Source organism: Cyprinus carpio, chromosome A3 (genome assembly GCF_018340385.1).
Source record: "Cyprinus carpio isolate SPL01 chromosome A3, ASM1834038v1, whole genome shotgun sequence".
NCBI lineage: Eukaryota > Metazoa > Chordata > Actinopteri > Cypriniformes > Cyprinidae > Cyprinus > Cyprinus carpio.
The window spans coordinates 5,154,812-5,170,318 of record NC_056574.1 but is presented as its reverse complement, the minus strand read 5'-3'; the positions used below and the strand labels follow the sequence as shown (position 1 = coordinate 5,170,318).

The window sequence follows — 15,507 nt, the reverse complement described above, 5'->3', positions numbered from 1 at the left end:
TTTTATCTCTAATGGTATCTAATCTTGGAAGTAGTTCATAAAGTTATTACTGTTGTGCTGGTAGAAATGTCAACACCTGTTGATGCTTTATTTTTTGTTAATTTAGCCACTGTATTGAATAAATACCTGGGGTTATGTTTGTTTTCTTCTAAAAGAGACAAAAAGTAATCAGGTCTAGTAGTTTTTAATGCTTTTCTATAGTATAGGGTACTTTCCCGCCAAGCAAAACAAAATACCTCTAGTTTTGTTTTCCTTCAGCTACTCCATTTTCCATGCTGCTCTCTTTAGGGTGCGAGGGTGATCATTAAACCACAGTGTCAGACTGTTTTCCTTAATCTTCGTTAAGCGTAAAGGAGCAACCATATCTAAAATGCTAGAAAGAGAGAGTCCATAGTTTCTGGTACTACATCAAGTTGTTCTGAGGTATTGGCTGTGCTAAGTAATTGAGATAAATCAGAAAGATTAATTACAAAGCAGTCTTTTGGTAGAAGTGATGGTCCTCCATACTTGTAACAAGGAATAGAATTTACAGTATTAGCTATATGAAGTTTGCACAAGACTAGATAATGATCTGAGATATCATCGCTGCATAATTTCAACACCATCAGCATCAATTCCATGTGAAAGTATTAAATCTAGAGTAGGATTTCGACAATGAGTAGGACCTGACACGTGTTGTCTAACCCCAATAGAGTTCAAAATGTTTAAGAATGCTGACCCCAATGAATCTTTTTCATTATCAACATGGATATTAAAATCACCAATTATTAATATTTTATCTGCAACCAGCACTAACTCGGATATAAAATCAGCAAATTCTTTAATAAAGTCTGTATGGTGCCCTGGTGGCCAGTATACAGTAGCCAGTACAAACATCACAGGGGATTTATCATTAACAGTTGTTTCTCTGGATAATGTTAAATGGAGCACCATTACTTACACAATTTATTATAAACAAGTTATACTTGAAAGCCAGCCCTCTAGGAAATACTGAAAATATTGTTATAAATTTTTAAATGTAGCTGATCGTCTTTTACAATATATCCCTAAACGCCACACAGCTCATATATTTTTCCACCAAGGGGTGAGAACATAATGATTAAGAAAACAAATATTTATTTTTGATAATTATTTTCAGTTCATTTTTCAAAAACCTTTGTTAGTTTTGTTTCATTTTAGTTTTTCAATTATTTTGTCATATTTATTTTATTCAGTTCACAAAATAATTTTTCATCAATCATTTTTGTCTTAGTTTTAGTTTTAGTTTACAAATAACCTTTTCTGCAACACTGTCTTCAAGGTAGATGGGAGCTGCAAATGAAATATAATTTAAGCAAAACTATCTAATCTAAAATTCTCTTCTACTTCCTTTAGGTTTTTGAAAAGCCCTATTGCACAAGAAGCATGTGAGTATCTCACTGGAGTTCTGGGTAAAAGTCCATTATTACTGAAAGAACTGGATCTGAGTGGAGATAAATTAGGAGATCTGGATTTGGAGAAACTCTCTGCTCTTTTGATGGACTCTCATAGCAAATGGAAACAATGAAGTGAGACATGATACATACATTCTACTTCTGTTTATTCATTATAAAGACTGTCAGTCACATGTGTGATCAGATATGAAGACATGTTGATCTGATGTGTGTTGAATATGTGCTGAATAATAAATTATGCTGTTTTTCTGTTTAGGCTGAATAATTGTGAGCTGAACTGTCGGGGCTGTTCAGCTTCTAGCTACTGTTCTCTCATACAAAACCGCACCCACACAGAAAGAGATGAACCTGAACAACAGCTGTCTGCTGGACTCAGGAGTCAAAGAGATCATGGGGACTACAGAAGAATCCTGTGTGTAGGCTACAGAAGATATTCTCAAGTGAGTACATTTTGCCAGCAGCTACACTCAACACCACAGCAATCCTGGTTTATACATTTGATGTTCCAAAATTCTATATAAAAGAGGCATGGGTTAAAGGTACTTGCCAAGTATCTTCTTTAGTATATTTTATTATTTCCAGGCTCAATAACTGTGCCTAACAGAGGAAGCTTTTTAGCTTGCTTCAGTTCTCAGTTCAGATCCAGCCGTCTGAGAGGATCTTGACCTGAGCAATAATAATCTTCCGGGGATTCAGGGTGATGCTGGTCTCGATGGACTGAAGAGACTGTAACGGAGAAACTCAGGTGAGTTGATGCAATCATATTAAATGGTCTTGTAAAAAGACAGTCATGGATTTCTGTTAGAATTTTTTATTACATTTTTTAATTCTATTCTAGACTCTCTCAGACTGCAGTATCACTGAAAGAAAGGTTGAGTAAAACTCTTACTTCCAGCTCTGGGTTCAAAACACTTCACACCTGATAGAGCTGGATCTCACAGGAAATGATCCTGGACAATCAGTGAAGCTTTAGCACCTCAGTGATTTACTACAGGATCCTTTAAACTGTCAGCCTATGAAGCTGAGGTAGAGATGATGAGTGAAATATTACAGGCTGAAAATAAATAATACATAGTTGTGTAATAATACACAAATCATATACAGAGCTAATTATTTATACGAATACCTTCAGCACAAAATCCTGTTGTTGCATCAGGGTTAACAGTGATTCCAAGATTAAAAAAAAAAAACTGACTGCAGGGGGTTTATGTGATATCATTTTATTTTTCCATTATACATTATAAAGGTGAGAACTGGAATTAAACCATGCTTCCAACTGGAATTTCTGCAGGTTTTTGGGTTCTGATGCAGATAAAAAGCCTGTCAGTATGTGACTAGGGTATTGGGGAAAAACCAGATTTTACTCCTGAGAGAACTGAATCTGAGTAAAATGTGAACTAGGACACACTGCGGTGAATCAGATCCTTTGCTCTACTGCAGGATAAGCACTGTAAAATCAACACACTGGCGTGAGTATTTTTCATGGTTTCATACTCATTAAAATATACTTACATACATTTTTCTATATTAATAAAATATAAGATTGATTTTCACTAACTTGTTTGTATTAAGACTCTTATTGCTGTTCATTTAAAAGGTTTTAAGATAAAACTGAATAATTTTCTTTTTTAAGTCTTATTTTTTTTCTCTGCAGGCTGAATAATAACAGTATTACAGCAGAAGGTTGTGTTGCTCTGACTTCAGCATTTAATTTAAATCCAGCTAAACCTAAAAGAGCTGGATCTGAGTAGAAATAAATTAGGAAACTCAGAAATTGAGAAGATCTGTCATCTGTTGAACAATCCACAATTTAGATTGGAGAGGAAACTAAGGTTGTATTTTCATTAATGTGCATTTCTGAATGTTAATATACATTGGTGAAAAGTCTATTTGATTAGGTTAACTTAAAAAAGCATGAAGGCTGAAATTGCATTTTAAATTCAGTTAAGAAAAATTATTACTTTCATCATTAGCTTTAAAATTTGCATAGAATAAGTTTGTTTCAGGATCAAGTCATATGAGATTTATTGCATTTATATGAGGTGGGATTTATGACGATAATTAAAAAGGTGTGTTTGTCACTTTATATGGCAACATTTATCTAAATAGATTTTTTTTTAATTGTTTAAATAATGATATTTCACTGTACATTTTATTTGGTGTAGAACATGGAGTACTTTGTCACAAGCCTTTTCCTCCTTATACAGACTTTCAGACTGCAGTATCAGTGGAGAAAGTTATGAAACATTGACCTCAGCTCTGAGATCAAACTCATATCTGATAGAGCTGGATCTCACAGGAAATGATCCTGGACAATCAGGAGTTGCAGCAGATCCTAGATTTCCTAAAGAAGAATGAGCAGTATAAATTAAAGAACATCAGGTGAGAAATGCTTTCAAATGTTCAAATAAGCCACAGATATGATGTCAAGTGTGTGCAACAATGTAGAGCACACAAATGGGCCAGTGCAGAATTAGAATGATTAAAAAATAACAAAACATCATAAATCACTTCAACAAATGACAAATGTGACCCTGGTCCACAAAAACAGTCTTAAGTGTATTTTTTTTTTTTAAATTGAGATTTATACATCATCTGAAAGCTGAATAAATAAGTAGAATATTTAGTAGGATCAGACAATATTGGGCTGAGATACAACTATCTAACAATCTGGAATCTGAGGGTGCAAAAAAAAAAAAAAAAAAAAAATCAAAAATACTGAGAAAAATTGGCTTTGAAGTTGTCCAAATGAATTCTTAGCAATACATATTACTAATCAAAAATTTTTTGTGTTCACAGGGTCACAAATATCTTATTGGTATAATATATTTTTTTTCTCTTCCAGTGTAATTTGAGGCAATTCACAGTAACTATGACTTTAACCACTGCACCCTCAAGAAGGTTGGGAATTGCAAAAGATATTTAGTTTTTCAACAAGATTTTTCTAATCTAAATTTCTATTCTACTTTTGGTAGGTTTTTGAAAAGTCCTGCTGCAGAGGAAGCGTGTGACTATCTCACTACATTTCTGGGTAAAAATCCATTACTACTGAAAGAACTGGATCTGAGCAGAATTGAATTAGGAGTTCTGGGTGGGGAGAAACTCTCTGCTCTTTTGATGGACTCTCACAGCAAAGTGGAGAAAATAAAGTAAATCAACATGATTTCAGACATTAAAACTTATTTTTTTAATGGAGTGAAATTATATTAGTATAATACTGCAAAAGTCTTTGTGGGTGAAACATAAATGTAAAGTAAAAAAAGGTGGAAACCCTTGCTTATTTTTAAACAATGTTTAAAGTTTGGTGCTGAATTATCAGATAAACCAAGATTTAATCTAGATTAAAGATGCTTACTTGTCAATGCGACCCAACCTTAATCTCTTTAATACATTCATTAATTTGTGTAATCTAGAAATGTTATCTGGTCTAGAGGAAATATAGAGCTGAGTATCTTCAGCATAACAATCTAAAGTAATGAATTCAATGAAAGTAGAGGTGGACCATACACACATCTTTGCAGGACTCCATATTAGTGTTAGTTGTTATCTGTAGTTGTCTGACTGTTCCCTTGTTGTCACAAACAATATGGTAATAGTCAGGCCAATAAAGATCTGAACCATCTTAATGCTTGTCCATGCATTATTTTCTATTCTGTTTAATTTAGAGCAGGGGTGCCCAAATTCTGTCCTTGAGGGCCACTGTTCTGCAGAGTTTAGCTCCAACCCTAATTAAACACACCTGAACCAGCAAATTATGATCTTACTAGGCATACTAGAAAACTTCCAGGCAGGTATGTTGAGACAAGTTGGAGCTAACTCTGCAGGACACCAGCCCTCCAGGACCGAGTTTGGACACCCCTGCTTTAGAAGAATGAGATCTAGTACAGATTGAAGGTTTTAATGCAGTAATCAATTTTGTTAGCCCCTCCTGTCTTACAGCACTGAATGAATTCAGTAGTTCTTGGGGAGCTATTTTGGTAATGCAGTATTTGATGTTGGATCTGCAACTGCATCTGAAGTGCTAGAGGGTCACATGTGTGAGCAGATATGAAAAGTGTTGAATATGAGCTGATTAATAAATAAATGCTGTTTTTTTGTGTTCAGGCTGAATAATTTATAAGCTGACAGTGAAAAGCTGTTCAGTCCTAGCTACTGTTCTCTCCTCCAAAACCATTCTGAAAGAGATGAACCTGAACAACAGTCATATGCTGGACTCAGGAGTCAAAGAGATCTGTGAGGATTGAAAAATCTCAGCTGAAGATACTCCAAGTGAGTACATTTCACCATCAGCTACACTCAACTCCACAGCATTATTTTATATTGAAAATGTTCACCTACCAAATTGGAAATAAAAAATTACCCTTTCCCCCCATATTTTATCTATTTATTTTTTAATATAATTCTAATAAAAAGTAAGACAATCAGAACTATAACAACACTGGATTACAATGAAATTTGAAAAAACAAAACCACACAGATGTAAAAAAATCACAGACTATTGCTGACTGATTAAATATACTTAATCAGTTCATATAGGCTTTGTTCACATTGTTAGCCCAAATCTGAGTGTTTGTTAAATCTGATCTGAAGGATTGACTGTCTGTGCTGTGTATTGCAACTGTTCAGAACTGATGTGTGTTTTTCATGGTGCTCTTTTGTTTTACGGAATATCTGCAGTGCATTTCTATGCCATTTCTATGCTATTTCATGCTGTGGGAATGTTTGTTTCTGCAAAGACATTCAGCATGCTTTCTACAAACAACGTCTGACGTGTTTACAATTTACGTGGCGCAAGAAAGTGACATAAGTAAAAAAAAAAAAAAACTACACAAAATGCCGTTCACACTTGCTTAGTATGATCACATTCCACTTGGATATGCAGAAAAATCATGTTTGGACTGACAGTCTGAACAAGGCTATGGTAATAAGTGCTAAATAAGTGATTAACCTGTATATGTTTATCTATATATTTTATAAGATAGGATTTTGTGTAATTTAGTCACTTTATGTTTCAGGCTATTGTGCAGTAATTATTTTGAGCTGGAATGCAAATTGTATTTATTGATTTTTTTGTTGTAGGCTTTCAGACTGCAGCATTACAGAAGAAGGTTATAAAGCTCTGGCTTCAGCTCTGAAATCAAACCCTTCACACCTGATAGAGCTGGATCTCACAGGAAATGATCCTGGACAATCAGGAGTGAAGCAGCTCAGTGATTTACAAAAGGGATGGTGGAATTCACTGAAAACAACACTGAGGTGAGTGGTTTATAAAATAACAAAATGCAGAAATTAAAAAATATTTAGCTAGAAAAGAATTAAAACATTTAAAAGATATTTATAAAAGCATTGAAATGATTAAAGGCCCTTTCACAAGCTTTTGAAAATAGATCAAAATATGGCAGGTGATATCAATGTACTTACTGTCTCAAGGTTTTTGGGTCCTGCTGCAGAGGAAGCCTGTAAGTATGTGACTGGAATTGTGGGTACAAACCCATTACTCCTGAGAGAGCTGAATCTGAGTGAACATCAACTAGGAGACAAACAAGTGAATCAGATCACTGCTCTACTTCAGGATAAACACTGTAAATTAGACATAATTCAGTGAGTATGGTTTTAAATTTTCAGTTATATTTTAAGTATCTTAAATAAAGTGAACCCTACAGAATCCAAACTCATAATAATTCTCAGTACTTACTGAATGTTGGTATCAAGTATGTATGTTTGTAAATTCTCCCTCTTCTGATTATCTTTTTAGTCTGCGTAAGTGTGGTCTAACAGAGAAAAGCTGTTCAGCTCTCGCTACAGTCCTGAAATCAAATTCCAGTCTGAAAGAACTTGACATGAGTGACAATAATCTGCAGGATTCAGGAGTGAAGAAACTCCTGGACGGATTAGAAAATACAAACTACACACTGGAGAACCTCAGGCGAGTTCAGTGAACCAGTTTTATTTTAATAATAACATTCTTTTTGTTTCACATATTTACTATATTAAGCAATTTTCAGTTATATTGTATAATATATTTCAGTATTTTAAACATTTTCTTTTTCAAATGTACAACAAAATGTATAAATGTTATTACTGTAAAGCTGTGAACCTTAAGTAATGCAATATAATATTCCATAAATATTTAAGCAGGCTTTGTTATAACGTTTATGTTCAATCTGATTTGTAAAATCTGCCAATTAATCCAAAATACATATATACAGAAACTGAATATCAGTGTATTACACATTGCACCCTCTATGTTTATATATTTCATGTAAAAATAAAGATTTAATATTAGTAGCATGCATTCAGTCTAATTAAGTGATATGATTCATTTTCCACGTAGGTTAAATAAATGTAACTTAACAGACAGAAGCTGTTCAGCTCTGGCCGCTGTTCTTGGATCAGATACCAGTCTGAAAAGAGCTGAACATGAACAATAATAATCTTCAGGATTAAGGAGTGAAGGTGCTCTATGTACTGGACTGGAGAGTGTAAAAATGTAAATTAGAGATACTGAGGTAAGTTGTGAGATAGACACAGAATTTAGTTCAACTAAAAATTAAGTGTTACAAGTGATATTTTTTGATATTCTTTACAATAACAATGTATTATTTAAATGTAACTTTACATATTTTTTTTTTATTAATAAGGTGTAAATTATGTATAAAAATGCACCTTGTTATAAAAGACATCAAGAAATTTTAGTTTTTAACAATCACTTTAGAATGTCAAAGGAACTTTGACTATTTAAACTTAAACTTATGCCACTTTTCCTCTACACTATTTTAGTCCTGATTTTTGACTTGCCAACAGTTAATGGAAATTGCAGACAAAATCAGAGACCAATTTAGGTTTATAATTGTAAATGTAATGCAAATAATGTCAAAATTTCACAGGTCTTGCCTCAGCATTTCAATGGGCCTTAAGTCTGGATTTTCTTTTTCAGCAGTTCTGTTGCTTGTATGTTGTGGATCATTCAAATAAACAGCTTTTACACTTAGATTTTTAGATAATTAAGTAATTGAAAGTGACTGTATAGAGTTGATGTGTAAAGATCTACGTTGTTCTTTTGTTTGCTTCCATATTTGGTTGTCAGTTTGGTTGAATAAATTTTAATTCAGTTGTTCAAGAAGAAAAAAGTGACTACGATTTATATTGTTCAGGTAGTTTTTAAAATAACTGATTAATCAGTTGAACGTTACATTTTCATTTCAATTCTAGACTTTCAGACTGCAGTATCACTGAAGAAGGTTATAAAGCTCTGGCTTCAGCTCTGAAATCAAACCCTTCACACCTGATAGAGCTGGATCTCACAGGAAATGATCCTGGACAATCAGGAGTGAAGGCGCTCAATCTTTTACTACAGGATCCAAACTGTCAACTGAAGACACTGAGGTGAGACATGATGAAATTATACAAAACAAAATTATATAAATGCAATTTTTTTTATTGAAATGCTACAGGTCCTGCACAGTCGGGCATTTGTAGCAGTAATATTTGTAACAGTAAATGACAGTGAACCAGAGTTAATTGTTGGTCAGTGCTATTTTGAAATGAACTTAGGAGAAGTCATGGCCTAGTGGTTAGAGAGTTTGACTCCTAACCCTAAGGTTGTGGGTTAAAGTCTCGGGCCGGCAATAGCACGACTGAGTCACCATACTTGGCTGTATGTCACATCACTTTCAACTGAATTGAATCATACTCTTCATCTTTTCTACAGGTTTTTGAGTCCAGCTGCAGAAAAAGCACGTCAGTATCTGACTAATCTCCTGAAAACAAACCCATTAGTCCTGAGAGAGCTGAATCTCAGTGAGCGTAAACTAGGAAACTCAAACGTGAAGCAGATCACTGCTCTACTGCAGGATAAACACTATACACTCAATGCACTCTTGTGAGTATTTCACATTGTTTTACACTTTACGTGTATCATATCTTTAAAATATAAGTGTTTGATGCTTAACTGGTTTGAATGAAGACTGTCACTGCCATCCATTATTTTTTTTTCCTTTCTCTGCAGGCTGAATAATAACAGTATGACAGATAAAGGTTGTTCTGCTGTGACTTCAGCTCTGAAATCAAACCCATCGAACCTTGAGAGAGCTTAACCTGAGTGGAAATAAACTAGGATACTCTGGAGTGAACCACCTCAGTGATCTACTGAAGAACCCACAATGCAAACTGGAGAAACTACAGTCAGTATCCCCTCTTAACTATGGGAAACTATATGCCTACTCTACATCTTAAATGGTCATCATGGATCTGAGTCATTGTTCTTTCTCTTTTCTGTCTTCAGGCTGTGTGAATGCAGTATTACAGAGGAACAGTGTCATATCTTGACTTCAGCTCTGAAATTAAACCCATCACACCTGAGAGAGTTGGACCTTGGTGGGAATAAAAATAAAAGACACAGGATTGAAGATTTTATGACATACTGAAGGATTCACTTTGTAAACTGGAGAGATTGGGGTGAGGAACATTCACCTGCAGGAAAAAATTGTTTTGCTATTTGAATAAAACAATGAAGAGTTTGTTTCTCTCATTTCTTCTAATGCAGTCTAGAAGGCTGTGAAATTACAAATAACGGGATGTTCTGATGTGACTTCAGCTCTGAAATCAAACCTATCACAACTGAGAGAGCTGAACCTCAGTGTGAATAAAATAAAAGACACAGGATTGAAGAGCTTATGTGAAGTTCTGAAGGATTCACACTGTAAACTGGAGAGATTGAGGTGAGGAACTTTTCTGACCTTTTTACCAGTTCTCAACCAGTTCTCACTATTAACTACTAACTATGACTTTTGTCTCAATAAACTCTTTAATTACTGCTTATTTATAGTTAGTTAGGTAGTTGTTCAATTTTGATATTAGGTCAAATGGGATGTAGAATGCAGATTATGTGCTTTATACATATACTATAAGCATTCTAATAAGCAACTAAGTAATAGTGAGACTTGCTCCCTATACAAAGCTGTTACTGAATAAAGATGCATGAACTCACCCGGCCCCAGAACCTTTAACAGATTATATTGGTCCGTCAAAATGACCCGAAGGCCAAAAATGACACACATTTTATTTTTATATTGGTCCATTTTTACAATTTGAATATATATATATATATATATATATATATATATATATATATATATATATATATATATATATTTCATGCAGTTTTTATTATTATTATTTGGTGATTTTTATTTTATTCATATTAAATTCAGAATATTTTAATGAAAATTAGTATATTTTTATACACTGTTTTCACCAAAAAAAATAAAAAATAAAAATAAATAAATAAATAAAAACAAAGAAAGACATTTTTTGCATATTTATACTTTAAACATGATGATCCATCAAGTCCTAGGTCACTGAGTGTCTCTGATGCCATCTGGTGGTGAATTACATAAAATTGCATTTTATGACTATGGCCACTAGAGGGGCCTATTGAACCCTGTGAGTTGAAATGAGCCAGACAACTGAAATCTAAAAAACAACAACAACATGATTCATCAATAAGCTTCAAAAAAAACCCAAAGCCTTCAAAAAAAATTCAAAAACATTAAAAAAAATATATATTTAAAAAAAAAAAAAAAATTGATACAGAATTTTAATCCAAACACATGCATTTTTCATAAATACATAATAAATATAAAATATACATTTAAAAATATAAATATGATATAAAACTCATTGATCTCCACCCCATCACTCAAAATTAACTGTGTTAAGTAAAAAAAAAAAAAAGAGTTCCTCCAGACTCTGGGACCCTGATTTCCAAAGGAAATGCAAAATTTACTTTCATCAGAGAACATAACTTTGGACCACTCAACTTTTTGATGATATTCTAATTATATGACCAGCACCTGTAAATGCTATAATGTGTTTTAGTGGGAGTGTGTGTGCCATGTGTGTGTGGGTATGTGAGTTTTTTGTGCATTGGGGACATTCTGCAGTCTCAGACCTTTGTTTAGGTATGCATCTTTTCTGGATTGTGTCAGATTTTATATAGTAAAAAAAAATCAAATAAATAAAAAATGCTGTTTTTTTGGGACATCCCATTCATTCCTATGGCCAGGTCAACATGACCTGCAAGGGACACTTTTGTTACTTTTTTATTACACCTTATTTTATTACACATAGAATCCTCGACTCAAATTTTTTGTGTGTGCTCCATGCTCAAGTGTGACAATTTTTTTTTTTTTTTTTTGTAAATTCCATGCTTTTCCAGTGGACAGGGACACTTTTGATACTTGTTCATAGCATCCACTTAAACTGCTCGAATTCACTCAAAAAAAATATTCATGTATTCCCGGTTCAAGTGTGACAAAAGTAAAGAAGTCTAATAACATAACGATCAATGCTCGATTTTAAAAAAATCTTTACAAATGAGTTTTAGGTCAAAATGACCCGAGGGACGGATGAGGGTTATGAAGCTGAAATCAAGACACTTTATTCTCCTTATCTCTGAGTTCACATTATAGTTGGTATTTTCTTCACCTTAATTTGTTTGTAAAATGATCTCTTCTTATGTCTGTTTGTCTCTTTTCTAGTCTGCATGACTGTGGCATTACAGATGTTTCTTCTTTAACTCAGTCTTTGACAAACACAAAAGCACTGCAGTTTCTAAAAGAGCTTCATCTGAGTAATAATACAATAGGAAAGTCAAAAGAGCAGCTCACTGAAGTACTACAAGGCTCAAACTGTAAACTGAGGTGAGTAAATGTCTCTTTGTGGTATTAAAGAGAGCTTCATTTAACATTTTAGTCTTGGACAGATAGAAGAAAAACCTTAAATCCTTCTAAAATAAGTGCAAATACCAGCCTCAGCTCACAGCCATCCAAAATCACGATACATGTCTCTTTCATGTCCTAATTTTTCATTGAGAAACAATTCATTCGTTTTCAGTACAATGGTTTTCTTCATGTTCTGAATGTATTAAATTTAAAACAAATATTTAATCTTATTCAAAATCGTATTATTGTACACGCAAATGTGTGCATAAAATCTGCATTCTAAAGTTATCACAAGCAAATCATGATTCATCAGTAACTTTCATATTTATTATATATTTGAAAATAAAAAAAAATACAGACACAACATTTTTTTCCCTCTGTTCCTTCTTACAGCTTGGAGAAAGGAACTTGGTTTAATGTAAAGGCTGGTTTAAAATTTGCAGGCAGTGCTATTGGTGGATATTTTACGACAGATAAAAAAACTACATAACCAAATAAATCTGTAACAAAAATGACACTTTGCTGCATACCTAAGTTTTAAAATCACTGTTTGGTATGTTTTCATCAAAACAAACAGGGAAAAGACAATGATGCTGAGGAAGACAAAAATCCAAGATGGTGGTGAGGTGGTGAGGAATCCGGATGATGACGGTGAGAAGGCAGCAGGAGAGGATGGCACAGGAACGCGCGGGGAATAGAGCCGAAGGTAAGTATTTGTTGCTGAGTGGAAGTGCGCTAGAGTGGATGAGGTTCCGGGAAAACACGAACATCCAACGCAGACAACACTGAAGCCAAACAAACAGGGTAAGCGACATGAAACAACGATTCTCACAAACACAAGAGTGAGAAAAGCCAATATAAAGGGAATGAGTAATGAGTGACAGCTGTTGCTGATGACAATTAACGGAGACGCCCACAAACTAATCAGTGCAGACGCCCGAAACACACAGACTTCACCACAAAGTGCCAACACCCAGCAGAATCACGGTTTACCAACCGTGACAGTACCCCCCCCTCTAAGAGCTCCTCTTGGAGTTCCCAGAAGGGCCTACCTGCTGATTGTATTCATCAATAAGGGAGTGATCAATATGTCCCTAGCAGGTACCCAACTCCTCTCCTCCGGACCATAACCTTCCCAGTCCACCAAGTACTGGAATCCTCGTCCCCTCCATCTCGAGTCCAGAATACGATTTACCGAATAAGTAGGTTCCCATCTACGAGACGCGGCGGCGGCGGGGGAACCGGAGTAGGCGGATTAAATACGTCCATAAAACACGGGTTTAATTTTGGACACATGAAAGGCGGGGTGTATCCTCCTGTACGCTGGAGGTAGTTTGAGGCGGACTGTCACCGGACTAATGATCTTGGTGATAGTAAACGGGCCAATAAATTTGGGAGCTAATTTATTAGAAACGGAATGCAGAGGAATGTTACTGGTAGAAAAGCCACACCTTTTGGACCCACGACGTAAACGGGAGGCTTTGACCGGGTGGCGATCGGCCTTGGCCTTAGTGCGCTCCATCATCCGGAGCAGAGTCTCGCGGGCTCTGGTCCAGGTGCGGTGGCACCTCTGGACAAACGCGTGAGCGGAGGGGACCGCGACTTCAGATTCCCGACTGGGAAAAACTGGTGGGCTGGTAACCTAAACTGCATTGGAACGGAGAAAGGCCCGTGGCTGACACTGGTAACGAATTGTGAGCGTACTCCACCATAGAGAGTTGTTGACTCCAGGAAAGAAGGATTCTTGGAGACCAAACATCGCAACGTCCTCTCTAAATCTTGGTTGGCTCGCTCAGACTGTCCGTTGCTCTGGGGATGATAACCCGAAGACAAGCTAACTGACGCTCCTAGCAATTTACAAACTCTTTCCAAAATCTGGATATAAATTGAGATCCCCTGTCAGAAACCACGTCTACCGGGAGGCCATGAAGCCGAAAGACGTGATCCAGGACAGTTGACCGCTGTTCTCCTTGGCTGTCGGTAATTTGGGCAAGGGAATGAAATGTGCCGCCTTCGAGAACCGGTCCACTACGGTCAAAACGACCGTCATGCCATTATAGGGCGGGAGGGCGGTAACAAAATCTAGAGCGATGTGGGACAAGGTCTCGAAGGGACAGACAGCGGTTGAAGGAGCCCATCAGGAGGTCGGTTAGAATGACTTACCACTGGCGCAAACTGAGCAAGCCAACACAAAATCGCGGACGTCACGAGCCATACGTGGCCACCAGAATCGTTGTTTAACCAACCCATTAGTTCGACTTATCCCTGGGTGACAAGCCAAGTTAGAGCAGTGACCCCACTGAATGACTTCAGACCTTAACTCCTCCGGCACAAATAAACGGTTCGGTGGGCAACCGGACGGAGGCGTTACCCCTTGTAAGGCCGTCTTGACCTTCGACTCGACCTCCCCATACGAGTGCTGAGACCACTAACTTCTCAGGTAAAATACACTCGGGAGTCACTGGGCGGGCGGAGGGATCAAAAAGACGTGATAAAGAATCGGGTTTTTGACATTTTTGGAAACCCGGGCGGTACGATAAAGTAAACTCAAAAACGACCGAAAAACAAAGTGCCCACCGAGCCTGCCTGGAATTGAGTCTTTTGGCAGTTCTAATGTACTCTAAATTCTTATGATCAGTCCAAACGATGAAAGGTACCCCTGAACCTTCCAGCCAGTGACGCCACTCCTCTAACGCTAATTTGACGGCCAACAACTCTCTATTGCCAATGTCATAATTACGTTCAGCAGGAGATAATCGATGAGAGAAAAACGCGTAAGGATGTACCTTATCGTCCGAAGCAGCGCACTTTGGGACAACACTGCTCCTACCCCCACCTCTGACGCGTCGACCTCCACCACGAACTGCCGCGTGGGATTCAGGGGCCACCAGGATGGGAGCCGAAACGAAGCGGCTTTTGAGTTTAGCGAACGCAGCCTCAGCTGCGTCCGACCACCTGAACGGAGTACTGGGAGAGGTCAAAGGCTGTCAGAGGTGAGGCTAGTTGGCTGAAATTGCGAATGAAACCCGCCGATAGAAATTGGCGAACCCCCGAAATCGCTGTAGGGCCTTACGGGAATCTGGAGATGGCCAATCTATCACAGCCTTAACCTTGTCAGGGGTCCATACGTATTCCCTCGGACGAGACGATATATCCTAGGAAGGGAACAGACTGTGCATGGAATACGCATTTCTCCGCCTTGACAAAAAGCCCGTTCTCAAGTAACCTCTGGAGCACTCGTCTGACGTGTTGAACATGTTCCTGGAGAGATGAAGAAAAAATCAGTATGTCATCAGGTAAACATATATAAACTGATCTACATATCTCTCAACACGTCATTAACGAGTGCT

The 15,507-nt window shown here is 36.6% G+C and overlaps 1 protein-coding gene and 2 long non-coding RNA genes across 3 annotated transcripts; all 3 read left to right on the top strand.

The window, feature by feature from the left end:
* The first annotated feature begins 4,305 nt into the window (after positions 1 to 4,305).
* Positions 4,306 to 7,896, top strand: LOC122135606 (ribonuclease inhibitor-like). Its single transcript, XM_042715529.1, has 6 exons — positions 4,306 to 4,334; positions 4,409 to 4,582; positions 6,513 to 6,689; positions 6,864 to 7,034; positions 7,189 to 7,359; positions 7,768 to 7,896. Exons 1-6 carry the CDS (start codon positions 4,306 to 4,308, stop codon positions 7,862 to 7,864), a joined length of 819 nt encoding a protein of 272 aa, XP_042571463.1. The 3' UTR covers positions 7,865 to 7,896.
* Positions 7,897 to 8,763: 867 nt separating this feature from the next.
* Positions 8,764 to 9,562, top strand: LOC122135405. Its single transcript, XR_006153498.1, has 3 exons — positions 8,764 to 8,819; positions 9,145 to 9,315; positions 9,442 to 9,562. It is a non-coding gene; the product is annotated as an uncharacterized LOC122135405 (long non-coding RNA).
* A 454-nt stretch (positions 9,563 to 10,016) lies between these two features.
* LOC122135403 lies at positions 10,017 to 12,650 on the top strand. Its single transcript, XR_006153497.1, has 3 exons — positions 10,017 to 10,153; positions 11,975 to 12,136; positions 12,551 to 12,650. It is a non-coding gene; the product is annotated as an uncharacterized LOC122135403 (long non-coding RNA).
* The last annotated feature ends 2,857 nt before the right edge of the window (positions 12,651 to 15,507 follow it).